This window comes from Coturnix japonica, chromosome 2 (genome assembly GCF_001577835.2).
Source record: "Coturnix japonica isolate 7356 chromosome 2, Coturnix japonica 2.1, whole genome shotgun sequence".
Taxonomy (NCBI): Eukaryota; Metazoa; Chordata; class Aves; order Galliformes; family Phasianidae; genus Coturnix; species Coturnix japonica.
Genome location: NC_029517.1, coordinates 72,909,201 through 72,932,750, shown reverse-complemented (window position 1 = coordinate 72,932,750; position 23,550 = coordinate 72,909,201). Strand labels below are relative to the sequence as shown.

Below are 23,550 nucleotides of genomic sequence, written 5' to 3'. Positions count from 1 at the left end.
GCAAAGAAAAATAGGCTCTGTCTGCTGCTGAGAAGCAACAGTGTGGCAGTCCTAGTGCTGCAGGCACATATATAAGGCAAGATTTGACACAGGAGAAGCAGCTTTTTTTTTTCCATGCCCAATAGCCATAGCTAGAAAGCAAACAAATAAAACTAAATAATCCAGTTTAGCTTTCAAGCACTTAAACAGACACACCCTCCTCAGGCCGCTTTCACAGCGGCACTCAGCTGGACCTATTTACTCCTGCCAGTACCTCGGCGTATCTCGCCTTCCTTTCCCGTGCACGCACTCCCAAGCGGCCCCCGCCTTTTCCATAAGAGCCTCGGCCTAAGCGCTTTCAGTAAAGAAAGGGGGCGGTGGTGGTAGGAGGTGGTGACAGGCACTAAGCCACCACCTCCCGCTGCCTGAGGAAACGGCTCTCACGTGAGGGAGGCGGTAGCGCTGAGCTTACCCTGCCCGCTACCTTGGGAGGGAGGAGGTGCTACTGTGTGCTCCGGGATCGTGTGCGGCTCGGCGGCGCGCTATGCCGACCAACTTCACCGTAGTGCCGGTAGAGGCACAGGGCGGGGAGCGGGACTCGGCGGAGCGGGATGTGTGGCGACAGGAGGAGGAAGAGGACAACAGGGACCGGGGCTCCGGTGAGAGAGGGGAGCAGGGCGGCATCAGGCACTTGGGTGAGGGCAGCGCCGCGTCTCTGCGTTAGAGGGAGCGAGGCTCCCGGTGCCGCTGGGTTGTGTGAAGCGGGCCGAGTCTCTCCCGGGGGGCCCGTGCCGACTGTTAGAGCGGATACGTTTCCTTGCCGTAGAGGGTGGCGTCGGGTCTGCCTACGCAGGTAAGGAAGTTGCGCTTTGGGAGAGGGTGAAAGTCCAATGCAAGAGGTGGCTGAGAGTTTCTATTTCCACGCGCTGCTGCAGCCGCCGCTGGCCGAGACGAGGAAGTACTCCCGGGTCAGCTCGGGAGGGGCGCTGCGAAGCGTGGACCGGCGCTGCGGCCCTCGGAGAGCGGGGAGCGCGATAATCCCTCTGCGTCTGCTCGTGCCTTACCGAGAACAGGAGTAACCAGCGCCGCAGGCAGGAAAGATATGTCTCTTTTTAAAAGTCAAGTCCTGCTAGAGAAAGAGGCAGGAGGGAAAGTTTCTGGTTGTGGAGAAGAGTGTAATTGTACCTGGTTTGTTTCAGGGCCAGCTGTGCGCCTTTACACCAGCATCTATGTCTTATTAGGTGAGGTAGGCTTTTGCTGCCTGGCAGTACTGTGTTAGGAGCCTTGCCTTCTGCTAGGCCTCACCCCTGAAGTTACCAAGGTGAGCAGGAGGGAGCCTGAGGTGAAGCTTTGTAATGTTGTATGCAGGACGCTCTTCAGGGTAGCCTGTTGTGTGTCAGGATGGATATTTGTCTACAAGCAGTGGTGGGTTAAATAAGCTCTTTTCTCACTCAGGCAGTAAGGCTTGTCTGGGGAAGCAATAACTCTTCCTTTGACTGAGAAGCCCTGAACACTTCCTCTTTCCAGAGCATGTTGCAGCAGTAATTCCAAGTATGGTCCCTGAACTGCTGCTAGCAGCATGAAAACTGATTGAATCTTACATGGTATTTTGAACAGTCAAAACATGTTCTGAGTCTAATTTCAGTAAGTCAGACTAACTGCTGTACTCAGATTCATGGGTTGAGGAAATGAGCAGTATGCTTAATGTTTCTTGAGGTATTATATGGATGTGTGTACTGTGTAAAGCTGTAATGCATAAGATTGTTAAATTAATGCTTTGTAATCAAATAGTTATCCTTAGCTCATTCTTGTGAGAATGTTAAAGAATCCTAAATACAAGCTTTGTTAATGTCAGTGGCAGCTAAAAGGTACCGTGATTAAGCCCATCTAAAGGCTTATGCTAAACTGGCAGAAAAACTCAAACAGTGGGAGGAAAACATGCTTCTGTTCTTGGAAGTGAGATGAATGAGTGCTGCAAAAATATATGACAATTACTAGAGCTGTAACAAAGTGGAGGGAGGATACAGTGAAGAGCCGGGATGGGAGTAAGAAAAGAGGTATAATGGAACATTTCTCTTCAGATCACCCATAGTCTATATGCCCTATATGATCTTATTGTTTGGGCTAACTAGAATTTTATCTGTTTTAGTTGAATTATCTGACGTAAAAGATGAGTAATCATTCTGGAACTGACTTGTCTGCTGTAGTGGTTTCTTTTGTGTTTGGTTCTTTTCTGTGTGTTTTTTTTTTTTTTTTTTTTTTTTTTTAATTGTTTTGGAAGGAAGTAGAAACAGCCTGTAAGCCATTGAATCACCAATAAAATATTCCTGGTGGTTTGTTATCGAGATACTTATCAACTATTCTGTGTATTTATTCAGGCGTTCTCTACTGATAACCTATGCAATCACAGAGTAAGTTGAGATTTTCTTACTTCACTCCTTCATAAACATATGAAATTCTGAAGTGTTCTTTTTGCATGATCCCTGTATTTGTGTGAAGAAGGGTGAAGTTTAGGTGAGTGGCTGTTTGGTTGGATTATAGTACTGTCTAAAGTAGGATTTGTGATGAAGAATGAGGGACAAAAGTGTGGAAATTGGTTTATCAATTGAGCAACACAATTGAAGGTTGGAGCCTGGTAACTACAGAGTAGCAGGAGGAATTTGTATGTGCTTGTGTTGCTCAGTGTCACTGTAATTCCATACAAGCAAAGGAAGGGTGGTTAGGAAATAATAACTGGTAAAAGCAGGGAAGAAAGAGGAATGTGTTGTAGTAAATGAAGTTTTTTGAGAGTTTCTGGCTTTTTTCCCCTTATCTTTACACATATCAGTAGTGAATGTCTGTCAGTCAGTTTCAGGGTTTTGACAGGTATATACAAATTTGTTTTTCATTAGCCATTCAACATAACAGAGCATAACTAGCATCCCATGATGTTATTTACCTGGCAACAGCAGCGCCTTATTTACAAAAGAATATGACAAGTAACTCCTACAAAAAGTTCTTAAATTGGAGACCTCCAGTTACCAGGAGTATCAATGACAAACCTGCTTATCTTCAAGTAAGTTATTGCATTCATATTTAAGCATGAATTCTCCTGAAAGACAAGGAAATTGTTGAGGCAGATGATGTGTGTGTATGTATGTATATATATATATAGAGAGAGAGAGAGAGAGTGAAGGGTCAGCTCCTGCACAAAAGTTCAGAACCAGTCTGTAGTTCAAAACTTGCTGCATGGAAGAAGACCTTATTGCATTTTTGCAATACATTTCGCCCCCTTGCAGTTTCTTCATATCTTCATGCTTTAAAATCTCCATATATTACTTATCCCTCTCTGCCCTATTCATGCACTTAATCAGTGATGTGCACAGTATTTTCAGTGGTGGCCAGAGGCTGATGTCTAGGGATACACAAGGAAACATGGACTGGTGAATATAATAATGTTTCTTTGCTCCTTCAGGCTGCAACTACTTGTGGGTTAGAAGCAGCTGAGGTTTCTGTGAAACTTAAAAATCCAACCTTGAAAAAATATGAAAAAGTGAATCAAATTCTAAATTTATTTTTCTTACAAAATAAAAAGGACATTTTCCCCTCCCCCCTTATATGGTCAGGAAAATGATGTCATTTTAGGCATGTTAGAAACTGGCAGGAAAGTTTAATGCTCATAAGCATATAATCTCGTTTCTTTGTTTCTGAACTAATCATAAAATCATGTTAATACTTGCCAATCCCTCTTCAGATCACTCATGATTTTATAAATCTACTCATTTCCCAATCCTATCACCTTATGAACTTAATACTAAACGCTATTAATACTGTTTGTCAAACTACATTCTAACCACCTCTCATCTGAATAGACCATACATGTCTTCTATTTTCTCATTCAGTTATGTATTAACAGCTTATCTGAGATTTCCTCTTTGATTGCATGGCAGCTTTATTTCTTTAAGCATGTTCAGTGAATGGCTTGTTGTTTTGTCAGATTGTATCAGAGATCCTTGCAGACTATGTAAATTGTGTTTCCATTATGCACTTGTTGATTCTCTCAAAGAACTCTCTTAGCTTTGGGAAACAGTGTCTCTTTACAGAAGTCATTGGTTGCTTTCCCATTTACCCCTGGCATGTTGTGTAATATAACTTTGAAATGGGAAATACTATTCAAATTGCAGAGAAATGCATGTATGACAGTTGGTCTCAGGCATCACTGTTAAAAATAGGAGTCATCTTTGCTTCGAGGGGCATTGGCCATCCAGATAATCTCCTGGATGATTCTATTTCCAGCTCTGCCATGGGACTCTAATTGATCCATTCATATTTCATAGTCATTGGAGCTATGTTAATGCATGTGTTCTTGCTGGGTTAATAGCTACAAGGTGAATTGTTTCCACATGTGTGGCCAGGGTTGGCCCTGCCCCTTTACTGGGTCATCAATCAGAATGTGATCCAATGATTGAGCATATCAGGGTTAAGCTATTCTTTGAGTCTGGTTCATAATTGCAGTTGTGACATAGATACAATTTGCTGTGATGCTGATATTATTTCCCATTGAGTGGGTACAGTTTTTCCATTGTGACATAAAGAATCTGTGATCTTCAATTGTTGTAAGAATCAGAATACTTAGAGTTGGAAGGGACCTTTAAGGTTCATCTCAGTGAGCATGGACATGCACAGCTGAATCAGGTTGTTCAGGGTTTGATCCAGCCTTGCCTTGAAAGTCTCCAGGATGAAGCATCCACTGCACCTCTAGACAGCCTGTTGCAATGCCTTACCACCTTCACTGGAAAGTTTCCTTACCACCAACCTAAATCTACCCTCTTTAAGCCTGAAGCCATTTCCCCACGTTCTATCACCACAGACCCTGATAAAGAGTGTTCCTTTTCTGTAGCTCACATTTAGGTACCGAAAGGCCACAAATCAGGTCACCTTGAAGCCTTTTCTTCTCCAGGTTGAAAAAGCCCAGCACTTTCAGCCTGTCCTCATAGGAGAGGTGTTCCATCCCTTGGATCATTTGTAGACAGGAAGTGCTGCACCAGTCTATGTACCAGTCCTGTACTGAGGATTCCACATCTGTATGTGGTACTTCAGGTGAGGCCTCATTAGCATGAAGTAGAGGGGCAGGATCACCTCCCTCTGCCTGCTGTCCATGTTTCTTTTGATGCAGCCCAGGATATGGTTGGCTGTCCAGGGTGTGAAGGCACATTGCTGGCTCATGCCCAGCTTCCCATTCACCAGTACCTCCGGGTCTTCAGCAGGCCTGCACTCAATCCTTTTGTTCCCTAGCTGGTATTGGTAGTGAGGGTTGCCTTGACCCAGGTGCAGAATCTTGTATTCAGATTTGTTGAACCTTGTGAGGTTCACCTGAGCCCACTGCTCAAGTCTATCTAGGTCCCTCTGGATGGCATCCTGTCCCTCTGGTGTGTCAACTACACCCCACAGCTTGGTGTTATCATCAAACTTGCTGAGGGTATGCTTGACCCCACTGTCAGCATCACTAATGAAGATACTAAAAAGTATCGCAGCACTGACCCCTGTAGGATATGTCCTTCCAGTTTCTTTTGCAAAAGATGTTTGAAAGTCCATCATTAAATGTCACTGAAGAACAAGATGCCATGTAATTCTTCAGTGACACTAGAACTTCTGCTTCTGACTCTGTTGGTTGTCATAGCCAGTCATGAGTCTTGGTGAGAGTAGAATAGATGTTTAATTAGCACTAAAAGAGGCAAATTTTCCATATTCCTGTCCTGAGTCAAAATTTCCTCTTGGATGGGGCATGTCCAGGCCTTTTATACTTACACCCTTTGGCCTGATACTGATGATTGAATAATTATGTTAGGTATCAAAGGGGGAGTTTTGCTAGGCAGGGGGGTTGGAACTACATGATCCTTGAGGTCCCTTCCAACCCGGGTAATTCTGTGTAATTCTGTGTGTGAGTTTTGATCTGCCAGAGTGATATAATTAGGGTCCCCTTTGTAATGAAAATTGGAGCATGTGTTATAATTTCTGATGGCTACGTGCCAATTACTTATGGTATTACCTTTCATTTCTCTTCTAATAATCTCCCATGGTGCAAGCAGGCCACACCATTTTGGCCCGACTTGCACTTCCCACAGCCATCTTACCTTGTGGGTTCCTGATTCTAGATTCCCAGGGGCAGGGAGTAGAAGATTACATATCATTCCAACATGGGGTCTCAGTTGTACATTACTTCTTTTACTTTGTATCTTTAAGTGGGAGGCACAAGTTGTTTGTGATGTGTGCAGAATACTGGATCTTTCTGGATCTTTCATTGAGCCCTCTCAGCGTTTTGTGTAGTCTCTTAATCCACCCCTGCAAGGACTAATTGCCTTTAGAATGCTATTATGTTGCTCTATCAATTGCACTCAAATCAGATTATAAGGCAGATGGAACTACCATTCAATGTTATTTTCCTCAGCCCACTTTTGTACCATTGTTCCTCTGAAATATGTACCCTGGCCAGTTTTGATGACCTGGGGAGTCCTGTATGCTGCCATCAATTTTGCTAATGCCTTGAGAGTATGGGCTTGATTTGCTTTTCGCACTGGGTAGGCCTGTGTTAGTCTACTTGCTGTGTCAATGCAGGTCAAGGCATACCTGGCCTTTTCAGATAGAGGGAGAGGGCCTGTGCAGTTGATCTGTCATCTCTGCAAGGGTTGGTGTCCTCTAGCAAGATGTGCTGCTGTTTTTTGGCAAAGGTCTCAGTTTCATCCTGGAGCATGCTTTGCATTCTTGACATTCCTGGATGATATCTGACATTTAAATGGGCAGTCCCCATGCTTTTACTGCTGCCCACATTGTCTTCTGTCCAGCATGTCACAATTTCTTATGTAGCTACTGGTTGATGTTCTTGACTGGAGAATCATCCAGCCACCTTATCCAAGCTAATGTGTCGACTTCATCATCAAGAGTCCATTGTAGAGCCATGGAGATAATAAAGGGTCTGGAGTATCTCCCCTGTGAGGACAGGCTGGGAGACCTGGGTCTGTTCAGCCTTGAGGAAAGAAGACTGAGAGGGGATCTTCTTAGTGTTTATAAATATATTAGGTGTGGGAGAGAAAGGAAGATGGCCAACCTCTTTCCAGTGGTCTGTGGGGACAGGATGAGGGGAAATGGCCGTAAACTGGAGCATAGGAAGTTCCACTCCAATATGCTAAATAACTTCTTTACAATGAGGGTGGTGGAGCACTGGAACAGGTTGTGGATTCTCCTTCTCTGTAGACATTCAAGACCCATCTGGATGCCTGCCTGTGCAACGTGGCGTAAGGAGCCTGCTTTGGTGGGGAAGGTTGGACTTGATGATCTCTGGAGGTCCCTATGATTCAGTGATTCTGTGATCATTCCACAGTGACTGCATGGGCTGGTGTCTGGATACGTGGTAGGCATATACAGTTCATTGTTCCATATATCCAACCATATGTCTCTGCACCGGATTGGTCAGGTTTGGGTAGTCCGTTCCTGAGTGACCCACTGTGCAGTCCAAAATGTAAGTCGTCAGTATGCTGCCCAGCTATCCATGCAGATGTACAGTGCACTGTTACCTGGTTCCTGGGTTATAGCCATTCATACTGCTCTTAGTTCCCTGGCTACTCTGTCCATTTTATCCAGATGGCTCCAGTTGATGGCATACAAGTGCTTGCCATTTAATATGATTCCCTTTGCTGGACTCATCCATGTACCAGGCATCTTCTAGGACAGGGTATTTTTAGGCACTCCTCCCCAGTGGAGTGACAGTGGTCTCTTTAGGGGCATGACTATGGTACATCACTGTGCCTAGTATCTTTTGTAGCTCTTCTTTTGACGGTGAGGAGGACAAGTGACTTTGCTGTCCCAGACAGGTGATCCAACATGCCCCTGTCTGGGCTTGGGCCACCCCTCTCTTAGGAGTATGTGATTTATCTTTTACCCACCCTTGAATAGAATCATAGAATAAGTAGTGTTTTTATTACCACCTCTGCTGTTTGTGTTATTGGTCTCCTGCCAGCAGGGCAGAGTAGGTGGCCAGTAACTGTTTATCAATTGGGCAGTACTTTTTTTCTGTTCTGTGCCAAACCTGAGATTGATACAGTTCCCACCCAGATCCTTCCTGGGTTACATGCACACCTAATTTGCCAGAGGTAGAGTGGGATCAAATATACTAAGTGCCTGTGCTTGTTTGATGGCTGAATTGTCTTGCAGGGAAGCATCTTGTTCCATCTGTCCTTTCTCCCACAGTTTGCCTTTCTTAGTCTATACAGAGGCCTCAGGATTTGTGTAGGGTGGGGTACAAAGTTGTTGACTGTTTATGGGCTGATTTGGCCCCAGTTCCATTACTGATGGGGTGTGAGGACCCACAGACCCATTTCTTCTGCCAAATGTTGAGATATTACATCTTTTAGTTTAAGCTATTTTGGCAGATCAATCTCTTAGAATTACTTCAGAAATCAACTCATGAGCAGTTACAACTGTATTAACTCTGGTACTTCAGTAACTTTGCTCTTGAATCCTAGCTACAGGGAAATACGTCTTAATAATGCTCCCATCAGTGGGAGAGTATTTATGTGCTTCCAAATTTAATTCTTAATTCTTATTTCTCAATTAGCTTCCTTAATTGGCTATAATCTTTAGCTAACTCGCAGCAGTCAAAAATAAGCAGTGTCCGGCCTGTTTAGGAAATCATTATGGGAGCCTTTGGATGGTGACAGTTTGAGTGGCAACCTCTTTAGAAAACATTTATTTATTTATTATGAAAACTAATATGTGTCTAATGAAAAAAAAAATAATCAAATTCTGTCTTTAGAAGAAGAAGGAAACATTCTGATTCTTACTTTGTGAAGAATGGGAAGTTTGTCTATTGTCCTTTCAGATTAAGAAAGGGAATTTTATAACATTCCTCAAAAAACTGCTGACAGGACTGGTCTTGTGCAGCTGCTTAGCAGAACTGCCTGTGTGTGGAGGAGGTTGTTGAGGAGAGAAAACAGAAAGTGACAGGAGGTAAGATTTGTCAGCATCATTGAGTAAAAGCGACTTTTGGAACTTTAGGAAATGTTCCTGGAATGTCTTTCAACACTTTTTGGCCTTTCCACAGGTTATTGCTTGTTGTGTAGGTGTTAGGATCACAGAGAAAAGTAGGTTTCTGGAGTCATTAAAAGATTACACCACAGGAAATAATATGTTTTAAGCAATAAAATCAATATAATGAATTGTAACCGTTTATATGAAGCTGCTTTAGGCTAATATAGAATATATAAAATAACACAAACTAGAAAACACTGATGTTGATATATCTAATTTGAAAGAGAATTAACAACTTATGAAGCAGGGCGTAAAAGGAATCTCTTTTCTAAAACAAGTGTTATGAAATCTAAAAAAGAGCTTGCAAAATCATTGTGATCACATATACTTTAAAGTGTTTTATTAATCTGCTACATCTTCAGTACCCTGAAAGTGCTTCCTACATAAAATCGGTGTTTAGCAGCTATGCTTGCTGAAGATCATATGTACTTGATACATAAAACCAGCTTTTTTGGCCATAGATAGTCTTTGGAATAGGTCATTATTAATTGTTAACTTCTACTGGTTAGTGGAAACATTTTGAAGTGAATTTATTTAATGGGAAGAAAACCTTAAGCTGCATTTATTATTAGGTAAAGACATGGGATTTGAGTGACTTGATCCTGACTGTTTCACTAAGCACAGTATTAATTGCTGACGGAAATCCTTCAGCTTAATTCCGATCAGTGAGTTCTGTGACTGTCATGTAGTTTGACTGTGTCATGTGCCTGTTTCACACTGTGTGAAGCCATAATGACTTGTTGCAGGATTAATCCAATACTAGTAAGAAACAGGATTTGAGGTCTTAAACAAAGCTGGGAAGAAGCAACCGTCAGTTTGTTTCTGTTCTTGATATGTGAAGAATCATCCCAGAGGAATTATTGGATTTTTTTTTCTTTTCCTTAATTATGAATGAACAAGATAATGAAGACAGTGGGCAGAATCCAAGTGAGTCTCTTTAAAACATAGTACTGTAGATATATTGAGTATTTTACTGACGTAGCAGATTCTGCACTTCTGCTGTCTTGTAAAGAATTGATTAAAAATTTAGTGTGCTGACATTGAAATTACGCTGTGCTTGGTTAAAATAGCTGAAGAAAAGTAAAACTTAGTGATGCAGACAAGGTGAGTGGTTATAGTATTGGAATCCTCCATTATATAAAGGGGTTTACAAGGAGCTTAAGTATGTTTTGTTGTGCTTTTCAAGTTAATTTAGATAAATTGTGCTAGTTGTTAATTGCTGTAATGTGAGAAATCAGTGATTTATTTAGACAATTCCTTATTAAAAATTAAATTGTGAATGAAGTAGATTGCAGTGAATTTTCAATCTCATCCCATGTAAAAATTATGATAGGCAAGATGTGTTCAAACAAGGTTACTGATGTCTTCAAAATATGAATTGAAGTAAGACAATGACTTTCAAAGTTTTAGTCTACTTTAGTACTTGAAAGAGTACTTCCATAAAATGTATGGTTTTTTTGGAGTAGGAGGGTAAGAAATTAATTTTTTTAATATTGTCTTAGTCCTTTTGCTTGCTAATAAAAAAATAATTTTGGTTATGTAGAAAGTAAATGCATATGATGTAGAAGATATATTTTTTTGACACAGGCAGTTTTCTTGAACATGACATTTTGATATTTCATTTTTAGTGACTTTTAAACCAATTTTTTTTTAACCTTAAATTGTTTTTCTACGTTAATAGTGGATGCGTGTTTACCCTTGCACAAACAGGACTTTTACGTTTTCAGCTTGTAGTGGTTTGTGCCTTCTTAATCTGATCCAATACTAATGTCATGACTACTTAAGTTTCTTTTTGGAAAGGGACATTTCATTATATCTTGATAGTTGGAATGTATTCCAACATATGTGGGCTGTAGTCTAGAGTTGCTATTTTGGAACACTTTTTTCTAGTTTCATAGCTTTTCAAAAGCTATGGAAGCTTTTTTCTGTTTTCAACAAATAAAAACAGGTACCTGTTGCTTAGCTGTTCAGAGACCAGTTTTACTTGACCAAGGCCAAGCTATCAGGTTTGTAGCCATGTGATTCAATGTCAATAATTCCTGCTTCTCAGAACGCCACTTGTACTCCTTTTCCACGAAAAGACTACTAGCTATTCTTCTTCAGATTGATGTTAAACTCCTGTAATATAACAAGAGATAGAGATGCTTGCTAAGTGAGGTTTGTTTGGACAAAATGTGTTTAAATATGAAGTCAAATAGGAACACTTTTGAGTGTGAGCATTAAATGACAGGTATAGTGTGGAAGAGAAACGAAATAATGAATCTGGAAAGGATTTAGGGGTCAGGCTGAAATAGAATAGCTCTAGCTTGGTTTAATGCTGTGTTAAAGAGGGCTGGCATGATCCTTGGAGTAGAAAGGTGATTATTATGCTGCTTTAAATAGCACAATTGAGCCTAATATTAGAAGGCTTTCAGAGCTTGAATTTTTCTTGCACGTTATTTTTGGAAGGTGAATTAAGAAATTACAGCAAAAAAATTTTGAAAAAGGTCTAGTTAAGTTAAAAATAAGGAACAACTTCTTTGAGAGTTTTCTGCTAATTGAAAATCATTAATCATCATCACCATCATTAAACTCTGCTATTTCTTTTTCACTTCTGAAAACACTGAGGTCCAATCTTAGCATGCTTTCTCAAAGTTGTACTGCCAAATGCAGAAATTCTGTAATCTGTGGAAACACAGGAAAAAAAGATTGTGGTCTAGTACTTTTTTTTGTCCTTAACAGGACAAAACAGTCCTTGAACAGGCATCCAAGTGCAGATTCAGGATCACTTAGATGACTGTTTACCATCTCTATCTCTAAGCTCTGCTCTGCTACTTTCCCTAAGACAAGACTTCCACAAGACATTTTTTTACGGTCTACTGCGGAGTATGCACGGAACTATCATTTCATTCAACAATACCGTTATAATGGTGTTACTGCTAAATAAGTGGTTTTACTTACTCAGATTGTGTGTTGTTTTGTTTTTTTTTCTCCTATCCTGATATTGTCTTTACAGAGACAGCCTAAGTGTTTGTGTAGTTAGCGTACACACTCAGCTGGATGGAAAGTTACAGCAAAACAGTTCTCTCCCAGCTCAGTGTTACTCCACCCACTTCTGCTAAAGAATGTATCCATAGATTGCTCTGAAAGTAATGCCTCCTATTTATTTCAGTGGAAGCTACAATAGATGCAAGGAATACAATAATGCTGTTAGTAGAGCAAATTCTCAGCTATAGAACATTATTTTTCCACAAAGTCACTAATATTAGCTGTGCATTTTCACTAGTGGTGAACAAGAACTTGTAATACAGCATTTGTATGTATGAACCAGCAAGGTGGCCTACTGCTACTGTCTGCGTTGTTGGTAGGGATATGTCTCCTTCACAGTTCATCTTTTATTGGCTGTAGCAGATAGAAGTCAGAAGGCATTTAATCCAGAATATACACTGAATTTTGTAGTACAGTCCAGCCAAGACTGATAGTGTGCTTCACAGTCTTCAAAATGGATATGGGTCCAGTCTGTTCTGGTGTGAGAATGCATAGAGAAACACCTGGTGAAAATTTTACAGTATTCCAACATTCCCACAGTTGTTTCCAAAGTGCTGAAGCCATTATTCAGCTCTGTGCACAGTTCCCTGGTCATAGTCCACCAATTTGAGTAGATGAGCTCATTGAACCACTTTCATGACCTGACTGCTGCACATAGCTGTCCAGAATGTGGCTTGTCTTTCAGGTCACTGTCATCACTGCTGAAATGCACAACTTGTGGCCTCAGTGTCCCAGCATTCAGTCTTTGGTCTCAGATATTCAGCTAGTGTTTATGAATGTCAGTGAGTACAATTTTTTCCACACATTGGAATCAAATTACAAACTTTTTGCTTCACATGCACTTCCAGGTCAGATGCCATTTTGTCAGACTGCCTCTCTGCAGCCAGATATTGCATGGCAACAAAATGTAATGGAATATGGAAGGAAATAAGAATTTGATCCAAGTGCATTTTGGACTTCAATACAAAGTCTTCGAACACAGGCCTAATTCCAACATTTTTTCTTAGGTGTATGGAGGTGTTAATGAGAAATGGTTTGATAGCAGTTGGAATAATAATGTTTGGGCTAGAACTTTACCACACAGCCCTGGGTTGTTTTGTAATTTGTATGTTATGATGTAACTGCTGTTGGAAAACTAGCTTAGTATGTTAGGGGGTAGGGTGATACAGCAGGTATAGTTACTCTTCTCATAATTTTATTAGAGAGGCATGGACAGGCGGTGCAATGTTGGTTGGAAATGCTGGAGAAAAGAATTTGAGGATCTGAAACCCTGTTTTATGTATTTCCATTTGAAGATGTGTTTGACAAAACTTGTTTGTTAGAGATGATACTCTGAGTTTTTTCTTACTGGAACAGAATCAAGAAACACAGAATCATAGAATTGCTCAGGTTGGAAAAGATCTTCAAGATCATTGAGTCCCACCACAACCTAACCATACCACCCTAACAACCCCAATCACGTCCCTGAGCACCTCATCCAAACCATTTTTAAACACATTCAGGGATGGTGACTCAACCACCTCCCTGGGGAGCCTATTCCAGTGCTTAACAACCCTTTCCGTAATGAAGTTTGTCCTGATATCCAGCCTAAACATCTGTGGTAAATCCTGAGCTTATAATGGAGGACTTCAGTATTCAGCTATCTATAACCTAAATTATCAATGTACAGTGCTGAGAAATTCATTCTATCATAGAATCATAGAATTACCAAGGTTGGAATAGACCTAAAAGATCATCCAGTTCAACTGTTCACCTATTACTTATAGCTCCCACTAAACCATGTCCCTCAACACAACATCCAGTCTTGAACAACCCCAGGGTCGGTGACTCCACCATCTCCCTGGGCAGCACGTTGCAGTGCCTGACCACCCTTTCTGAGAAGTAATACATCCTAATGTGTTCCTAAAGTGTTAAGACTAATAAAGTGAATGTATAGTTGCAATATATAGTTTAGTATATCTTTTTGATACTTTGTGTAGTCTAGTATTTGCTGCTGAGTCATAACTCCAGTTATGTTACACCCACAACTCCAGTTATGAAAGCCAACACTTGAAATGTACCAACTCATTTTTGAAGACTAATCATTTGTACCTCAAAGGGAGTGTTAGTATTTAGCTAATAAGTAGAGCTACTAGCTGTCAGTGAACAAGAAAAGTCAACAGAACTGTGGTCTTAGTAAGACAAATATTAAGAAACCTTATCCAATGTAAGAGTTTTAACTGCTGCATTGGTTTTACAAGGAATGCTTTTAAAAAACTTTGACAGAAACAGCATAGTCATTTCAAGGAATGCAGCTGAAGAAAACAATGTTCTGGTAGTTTTGTAAGAAATTACGAAGTTGTAGTACTGGTATGCTTTAGTGTGGTGATGTGAGAAGTCAGCATGTATTTGAGGACATAGTTGCATTTTTGTTTGTACAGAAAAGTTAGCTGAACTATTTTCTCTTAAGTATGGTGGGGCTAATTTAAGGATAAAAGCCAGTTTCCCTGACAATCTTGTGCTGGACTGATGCATTCCACGCATTGCGAAAAGCAACAACAGCAAGACCAACTAAACTTGAAAGCTGATGTGTGAGAAAGTGGGAATAACTAGCCAGGCTAGAGGGCTTGAAGCAGTGTGACTTTAATTATGATCTATAGAGAAACAAAAGTGGAAGCTGGAGGATATGGTAAAGCATTAGGTAAGAACAGTAGTTGTGAATGAATTAAAAATTGTTTGGACCATGGAAGTAATTCTAGAGGACTAGTGGACAATAGCTGTCTTTTGAATCTCTTCTGATAAGATTGCAGCTTCTCTCATAGTGTTATGATCGTGTGGAGCCTATTGTACGAGGGAGTGATGAACATTGAAAGGCTATTTTGCAGGAATATTTTTAGTCTTATCTTCTTAAGGTAATGAGATATATTTATCTCCTGTTACAACCAGGATAGTACTGCTGTCAGGTGTCCCATGTTTACAATAGATTTGTTCTGGGACTTCAAGTTGGGAGAAGTACCCTGGAAAGGGTAGAGTGAAGAAGGGAAAAGAGTACAGTTTTTTTTTTTTCTTTTTTTTTCCCTCCAGCTCTTTTTCAATTGTGTAGTGAAGAGACTACATATAGTTATTGTTGCTGTAACTTGTAAGGTCTAGTGAGGCAATTTGGGTTTTCCAGTGCTGTGACAGTATGAGCACATTCTTACATTGTATTGCTAGATGATGTTTGTTTGTTAGATGATGTATTTCTTTTATTGAAAAGGTGTTCTGGAGGTCAGAGAGTCTACAGCTTCATTTGATTGGTATCTCAATAAGAAATCGAATAAACATGGCAATGTCATAGAGTCTCTGCAAATTTTACAAAATAGTTCTTACAACTTTTTTTCATAAATTCCTTCCTCAGTACTGCTGAAGTATTTCCTTAGATGTGGTCATAGAGTCCCTGTGCATCTGACTCATATCTTCTTGAACTCATAACCTGAACATTGAAAGCCTAAGGCATCAAAAAGCAACAATAAAAAGCCCAAGTTATTTCTTTGTAAGATCATTTAGCTAGCTTTAGTGTCTTGTAGCTTTTTCAGAGTGGTCATTCCTTATCAGGTTAGGTATTTCATAGTTGTCCTGTTTTTGAAGTAGGTATTGGATTGCAGTTCCATTTGCTTCCTGAAATATTCTTAAAACAACATCTTCAGAATATCCTTTTTATGAAGAACCTTGCTGATTTTTGTTTTGTTTTTTCTTCTAGGAGATGGTATTTCCAGGGAAAGTAGTCCATTTATTAATAGTGCAGAGATGGACAGAGGAAACATGTACGAAGGTAAAAATATGGCTCTCTTTGAGGTAAGTTCTCGTTCAGTTGTGTGTGTCTGTATGCATGTTTTGTTTTGTAGTTTATGTATTACTATACATATATATCGTATATATGTGCATTACATATATACATTGAATTCAACCTCCCATTCATTTGTTGTCCTTCTCTGCTCTTCCCTTCTTTCTTCCAACAATATTAGCACAGAAAACATAATCTTTTAGCTCTTCTGTATGACAAAAACTTGTGTACTGCTTTTCATTGAACTTTAGACAAGATTGTCATTGATGTTTGTCAGTTAATCTCTTTGCCACTGATGAAATTTCTTACTATTTTCTTTGACAGAAATCATGATACCAGAGTTTTGTCTCTGAATTATCTCCTTCAAACTCTAATTCATAAATCAATATGCAAAACTACCTCTCATTCAAATAAGATACTGTATTACTCAGTGTTGACAAATTGTTGCTGCTGCTTCCCCCTCTCCCCCACCCCCTTCTTATTGTCCCTAATCATCCTTGATATATATACTTGCATTAGTTATTTTCAACATGTTTTTGATCTAGCATGGGAACTTTTTTTGGTATCATGTCTTCCCAAGTATATGTTTGTTCAAAATACACACATTGTTTTAAGAATAGTCCTTATGGATCATGGTTCTTGAGAGAGTGAAGGTGCTCTCACTCTATCTAAGGCTACTTTTAGGTTTTTTCTTTTTCCCCAGCATTCAGCTTGTGTCTAAATGTCATGACCCTGTCACTGCAATATAGGGAGGGACTGCAATGTAATCATGTAGCATTAAACTATAAAGATTTTTCTTTTGTTCTTTGACATATGTCTGGTTTTGGTCACGTTAGTTTTCAGATTAGAGTGATTAAGGGCTAATCTGTTGAGTGTATGTTTGAAGTAGTATCATAAAATCATAATTTAAGCTTTTATTATATGCAGTTTTTTAAAATCCTGACAGGAGGAAATGGATAGCAATCCAATGGTGTCGTCTCTTCTTAATAAACTAGCAAACTACACAAATGTGACTCAAGGTGTGGTGGAACATGAAGCAGATGAAGATAGCAAGCGAAAGGAAGTCAAGGTATTTTAACTTTTGATAAGTTATAACAAAGCTAGCCATATTCAAGAGAAATGTTTTTCAACCTAAAAAGAAATAGTGTAATTCTTTAAAACAGGAGAGCGAAAAGCAGAAGTTTTCAGTGATCTTGCTGGCATGTCTTAGCAACTCCTTGTAGAAGTCCCAAATGAAATGTATGTAAGACTCAGACCGTAAACAAGCATTGCATATGTCTCAGTTCCCTCTTAAATTCTTTTCCTTCTGTCCCTGTGTTAGCAACAGTAACTTTGTTTTACCTTTAGTGAGGATGCAGTTTGATGTTTTTCTCATTTGACTGGTTTATTTCAGTGGCTGGATTTTTATCTCAGGTTGAAATTAGAGGAAAACTTGAAATAGAACAAGTCACTTTTTATGATCAGAAGTGTATTTTCTTCTTAATATGGTAACAGGTTTTTATGTTTGTTTTGTTTTTTGTATTTTTTTTTCAGAGTAGGTCTATTGTTCCTGTGTTTGGAGGAGGCTCTCTTTTGATTGAAGAGAGCAGCTAAGATCTCCAAGGGTTGTCTGCTGGGTGCCCCAAATGCTTATCTATACATTAGTAAGAGAGAAACATAAGCTACCTGATCAGTCTCTAATAATAGATACTATATTGATCCTTCTGTGAGAAGGAAGCTGCCTTAGAAGGAGAAAGCCAGGATCAAAACCACAAAAATTTATAGCACAAAAATTTGCAGTCAAGGGTGGATGATGAGCTGCCACTGGCTGGGCATGAAACTGAATCTGAGAAACTTAGGGTAAATACTGGGAGAATGAGAGTACTGGGAGTCATTTGTTTTTGAGTAGGGGAAGGGGTGCTGCTACTGAACTTATATTCGAAGTTATGAAGAAAGAAGGAAAGACAGATGAGAAAGAATAGAAGGGAAGAAGGACATGGGAAGATGGATACGAAAAGTTGCTTGGAATTAAGGGTATAACTGGAATTTATTTTACTGAAGGAGGGATTTACAGTATTGTACTTGAGTACTTGCGCTAGAACTGTTTTTGTTAAGACTTGACTGCTACTGGGAGTTGTTGGGAAAGTGTTGTGGCTTAACCTAACATGTATCAAAGCACCATGCAGCCATTTGCTTAATACCCCTGCCCCCTCCTCTACTACATCCCCTCTACTTCCGGTGGGATAAGGGAAAGAACTGGGGGATGAGTAAGAACTCATGGGCTGAGATAAATACTCTTTTACTAAGACAGAAGAGGAAAGGAAGTAGTAGTAATAATACACACACACGCATATATACATACATACATATATACAATATATATATATACATATATATATACACACATACACACAAAACAAGTGGTGCACCAGCCACCCAGTTCTGTTCAAGTTCTGTTCAACTAGTTCTCAAGCAGCAGCTGCTCCCCTAGCCAACTCCTTGCTATTTTTTAAGATTGTTCTTCTTTCTTTTGTGTGTGTGTGATGTCATATGGTATGGAAAATGCCTTTGGCCAGTATAGGTTATCTGTCCCAATTGTGTCTCCTCCCAGCTCCTTGTGTCCTCTCGGCCCCTGGCAGAGCAGTATGGTATGCTGAGAAACTGAAATTTTCTTGGCTCCATACAGCACTGCTCAGCAACAACTAAAATATTGCTGTGTTATCAACATTGTTTTTCTCCTAAAACCAAAGTAATAGTCTCATAGAGTATAATTATAATGATTTAATATAGTATTGGAACACTTCTACTATATGAAGAGACTGAGAGAAGGAACTATCCAGACTGGAGAAGAGAAAACTTGCGGGGATCTTATTTATACACACTGATATCTGATGGGAGGTTATAAAGAGAATAGAGCCCACTGTTCTTTTCAGTGATGCCCAATGCCAGGACAAGAGGCAGTAGACACAAATTGGAAGGCAATATTTTCTGTGTAAAAATCAAGAAACACTGCTGTACAGGTGAGAGAGAATTGACACAGGGCAGTAGTTGTAGTCTCCTTGGAGACCTTTGGAAGCAGTATGGACATGGTCCTTGGCAATCGGCTCTAGGTGTCCTGGCTTGAGCAGTGGGTTTTGACCAGATGACCTCCAGAGGTCTCTTCCAACTTAACTGTTCAGTGATTCTGTAATAACTGAGCTTGTATACAACATCAGTGTTACTAACATTATCCAGTATGCTAAAAAAATAAAGTCTGTGTGCCATTGTGTCCTTTTAAGTACTTGGAAATCTAGTGCAACCCTTGCTTGCTATTTCAAATTGGCTTCATTTTTCACAGCCCGAGTTGTGATTTAAGACTAACCTCTGTACCTGGAGATTACTATGTACATTTATTGCTTCTAAGTTGAGTATTTCAGCAGAAAAGGCCTGATTTTCACGAAGGTTTATTTTAATAATGAAGACTGAATGGATCTGTGTGTCTTTGTTTCCAGGTTCCACGAATGGGCACATTTATTGGTGTGTATCTGCCTTGCTTGCAAAACATCTTGGGAGTTATTCTTTTCCTACGTTTGACATGGATTGTAGGAACAGCTGGAGTTCTTGAGTCTTTCATCATTGTTTTCATGTGTTGTGCTTGTGTAAGATAATCTTTTTCTTTATTACTTGCAGCAAGTTAGAGTTTACTATTCTGTTAACCAGAATACAGCTGCTTTCTCAAATATAAATACACATTACAAGATTTCTTCATAAATATAAATTTATCTATAAAATAATAATAATTTTTCTATAGAATTTCAGTGTAATTTGAAGATACAGGATGGGTTTAGATGACAGTCTTCTATTACATTTAAATATATGCACTGAACCTCATGTATCATTTCATCATATATTGGGTTTTCTGTGATCCAATGACAGTAAGTTTTAGCTTGAAGTATTTAATGGATTCTACTGAATGAGCTCATAGCAAATATTTAATGGTATGTATTGTATCACGTTGAGACATGAACTCTTCCATTATTATTCATTTATTTATTTTTTACAACTTTCAGACAAACCAAAACATAAACTACTGGCGTTGTGTTCATAAATTTATTTTGTGCGATGTGAAACCAACAGTAGATGAATTTGTCATAGCAATGATACTTTACCAGTCTGTCAATACCATTAAATTGGAATAAAGAGTATCTTAAGTACATACTCAGCGGTCTGTACTTGTCTAATTCTAGTTGGAGGCTGTCTGTAGCATCTAAACTAACTCAGTCTTCCTGTAGAAGGTTCACTACTCAATTTACATGGGAATATCTAACTGAAGATGATCAGTTTTAGTTGCTGTGATGTTTTATAAGTAAATTCTTACTTGCTTTTGATCTCTGTTTTGTCTCATCTTTTAAAATACTTTAAATATTTTAACTTTTTGTTTCATCTTTCCACAGACTATGCTAACTGCAATTTCAATGAGTGCAATAGCAACAAATGGAGTGGTTCCAGGTAATCAATCTTTTTTAATCTTAAATAAAAAATGGTCAAATGATAAATGATCAAGTCTGAGATAAATTGAAGGGGGCCTAGAGGAAAGCTGGGGAAGGACTTTTTATGAGGGCATGTAGTGACAGGACAAGGGGAAGTGGCTTTAAAATGGAAGAGGGTAGGTTTTTACTAGATATTAGGAAGAAATTATTTACTGTGAGGGTAGTGAAACACTGGAGCAGGTTGCCTTGAGATCCTGTGGATGCCCTCTCCTTGGAAGCATTCAAAACCAGGCTGGATGGGGCTTTGTGCAATCTGATTTAGAGGGAGGTGTCTCTGCTATAGCAGGGGGCTGGAGCTAGATGATCTTTAAGGTTCCTTCCAACCCAAACCATTCCATGATTCTGTTTCACAGATGTAGTGCAGTATGTGAAATATAAATGCAGTAAGATTTTTTTTGATTGCATTTGTTTTATAATTAAGCATACATATCCTAGTCACTGTTCATCTCTTTTTCCCTCTTATTTTTTTTAAGTTTATTGTACTAGTACTCCTGAAACATATGGAAGGGACAAAGTACCTATGATTGAAAGGAAACTAGTCAGGAATAAACTTTTCGTTCATTACTTCCACATTATTACTATAAAATTTACTGTTTTTCGCCATCACTTTCATTTTGTTGCTTTTAAAGTTAAAAAGCAGGTCTTAGTAGTAGTGAATCTGTTTAAGCTGTTCATTGCATCTGTAAACTGAAAACTAATATTTATTATTCGCCTTTCAAAGGAGAGTAGATAAAGGTTTTTGGTAAACATCATCAATATTCATCCTCCTTTTTTATTTCCTTCCCTTTGGAAAAATCTCTAGCTCTGGAAAAAAAATCCAGCTTTATTCAAGAAGAGCCTGAAGGTTTTCTGTAGGTCTGTCTAGATAACTGTCATTACTGTTCTTTCTGGTCTTACTAAGTACTAATCAGTAAGCTATATCAACTTGCAGTCCTCCAGTAATATTCTCCTGTGGTTTTACAGGCTTCCAATAATCTTGATTCACTGGTAAATGTTTTAGAATAAAAAATCTTCTATGACATAAGTGATTCTTCATATTATTCATATTCTAAGGGTTCTATAGTCCTTCATGGTAAACTTTGGATGTTCTTGACAGTGTTGTTGGTGCCACGTGAGATAACAGCAGGAGATAGGGGTAATGCAAGCTGTACAAGGCTTGGTAATTTCTTGGTAACATCTGTGGTACATAGAAGCCCATGCTAAGAGACACAGCTCCCATGAGAGTGGGTCAGAGCAGTAAATTAGTGCCTCTGTGCCTCTCAGAAAAGAGTCAGCTACAGCTAACACCTGATGCATTTTCTTGTTTGTGCTGGTTGTTAAACAGTCTGTAGTGCCACAGTCAACTACTTTGCTGAGGGCCAAGCTGGCACCAGAACTTATCTCGCTGACTGAGTATTGCTAGGGATTAATGAAAACAGAAAACATAGCAGGACTTCTGAGCAACTGTTGAATTATTATGTTGAATTATTTGTGTAACATAAAAAAACAACGAACATCTTCAATTGCCAGGTTTAGCTGTCTTAAAATCTGTAAGCTTTTTTTTTTTTTTTTAAAGTTATTAGACTGCCTATTTGTTTTAATTTTATCTTCATTTCTTTAGTATGGTCTTAGACAAATAACCAACAAAACTGGCTAGTGCCTCTTTACATCCATTTTTTAAAGAGTTTTTACTTTAATTCTGATGGATGAATCTAATGCTTAAAAAGTTTGGACATTTGATATTTTGAAAACACTGCTTTTGTGAAAATGTATGTGATGATATGTACCTCAGAGCGTAAATTCTAACAGCATAGTTTGTGTAACCATCAAATATGGGTTTGGTATGAACATTCTAATGGAGATGCACATGGAGATTTTCTCAAGTACCTAGGTTGATTGAATAACTAAATGTTTTGATCTCTGCTGCTTTTATTAATCTGAAAAGTTGGAACTTTTTTGGTTGAATTCACAGCTGGAGGTTCCTATTATATGATTTCAAGATCTTTAGGACCAGAGTTTGGTGGAGCAGTGGGACTTTGTTTTTACCTGGGTACAACCTTTGCAGGAGCAATGTACATTCTTGGTACCATTGAAATCTTATTGGTAAGTAGTGGTTTCTCATAAGTCTGTTTCAGTCTGTTTTGAGAGGTTGCTCGAGCATTGTTTAGATACAGTAATTATAGATAAGTTATAGTGAGGCCTAAAATCTAGTCTAGTGTGATTTTTGAATGCTTTAGTATCATGTTTGTAGTACGTCAATATTCCTATTCTACTTTTTGTTGTTTTATTATGCTAGATTCATGTTAGGATATTTGTTTCTGCTCTTTCTTCACTAAATAACCATGCCATCTGGTTGAACTTCTCTTTGGAGTAAGAAAACTAACTGTGGTAGTTTGGATTTTAAAGTTCAAGTAAATTTAGTTCTTCATAAAATGATTGTTATTACATGAAAGGTAATTTTCTATATCTCCTGCAGACTTACATTTCTCCAAGTGCTGCTATATTTAAAGCAGAAGAGGTTGGTGAAGAAACAGAGGCCATGCTGAATAACATGAGAGTTTATGGAACGTGTATTATCGTTCTGATGGCTATAGTAGTCTTTGTGGGAGTCAAGTATGTCAACAAACTTGCACTGGTCTTCCTTGCCTGTGTGATTCTGTCCATCATTGCCATATATGCTGGAGTTATTAAGACTGCTATCGACCCACCCGACTTTCCGTAAGTGACATATCATTAAGTAGTATAAATTATTATTTAAAAAAAGAAAAAGTAGGGAGAAAAAATAGCTCCTATGACCAATTACATTTTAAGCTAAACTGAAAAATATGCTCACACTGATCTCAATTGAAGGTTTCGTATCTTTATGAGGCACTTAAGTGCTCTTTTGTTATCCTGAACTACCTATTTGAATCTTCCTTTGTGAGACATAATACTTCAGAAAATGTTCTTTCATACTTAATGTATTTCATTGTTCTTTTCACACCTAAATGCAAAAATAGTCTTGCTGACAGTAAATATAGCTGCTTTATCTAATGAATTAAGAAATCAAATATACAGAATGAAATAAAATCTTCGAAGAAATGTTATAACGATGAACTGTAGGTAGCGTACTTAAAAAAAATTGTCATGAATTGAAACTTCCATTCACCCCATTCAAAGTAGAAACTTCACATTGTTAAATTCACTTGCTGT

At 38.9% G+C, this 23,550-nt stretch overlaps 1 protein-coding gene across 3 annotated transcripts in view; it reads left to right on the top strand.

Annotated features, from left to right (window-relative positions):
* The first annotated feature begins 387 nt into the window (after nucleotides 1-387).
* The window catches only part of SLC12A7 (solute carrier family 12 member 7), a 56,172-nt gene continuing 33,009 nt past the window's right edge, over nucleotides 388-23,550 (top strand). The window contains exons 1-7 of one of the 3 annotated variants that reach the window (XM_032442537.1): nucleotides 388-638; nucleotides 15,788-15,882; nucleotides 16,818-16,940; nucleotides 19,342-19,488; nucleotides 20,284-20,338; nucleotides 22,331-22,461; nucleotides 22,835-23,076. In XM_032442537.1, coding sequence (XP_032298428.1) covers nucleotides 524-638; nucleotides 15,788-15,882; nucleotides 16,818-16,940; nucleotides 19,342-19,488; nucleotides 20,284-20,338; nucleotides 22,331-22,461; nucleotides 22,835-23,076 — 908 coding nt within the window. In that variant the 5' untranslated portion in view covers nucleotides 388-523. Of the gene's footprint in view, nucleotides 675-2,362; nucleotides 2,391-15,787; nucleotides 15,883-16,817; nucleotides 16,941-19,341; nucleotides 19,489-20,283; nucleotides 20,339-22,330; nucleotides 22,462-22,834; nucleotides 23,077-23,550 lie in introns of those variants that run through there. The other 2 variants (XM_032442538.1, XM_015854855.2) reach the window with 2 other exon arrangements.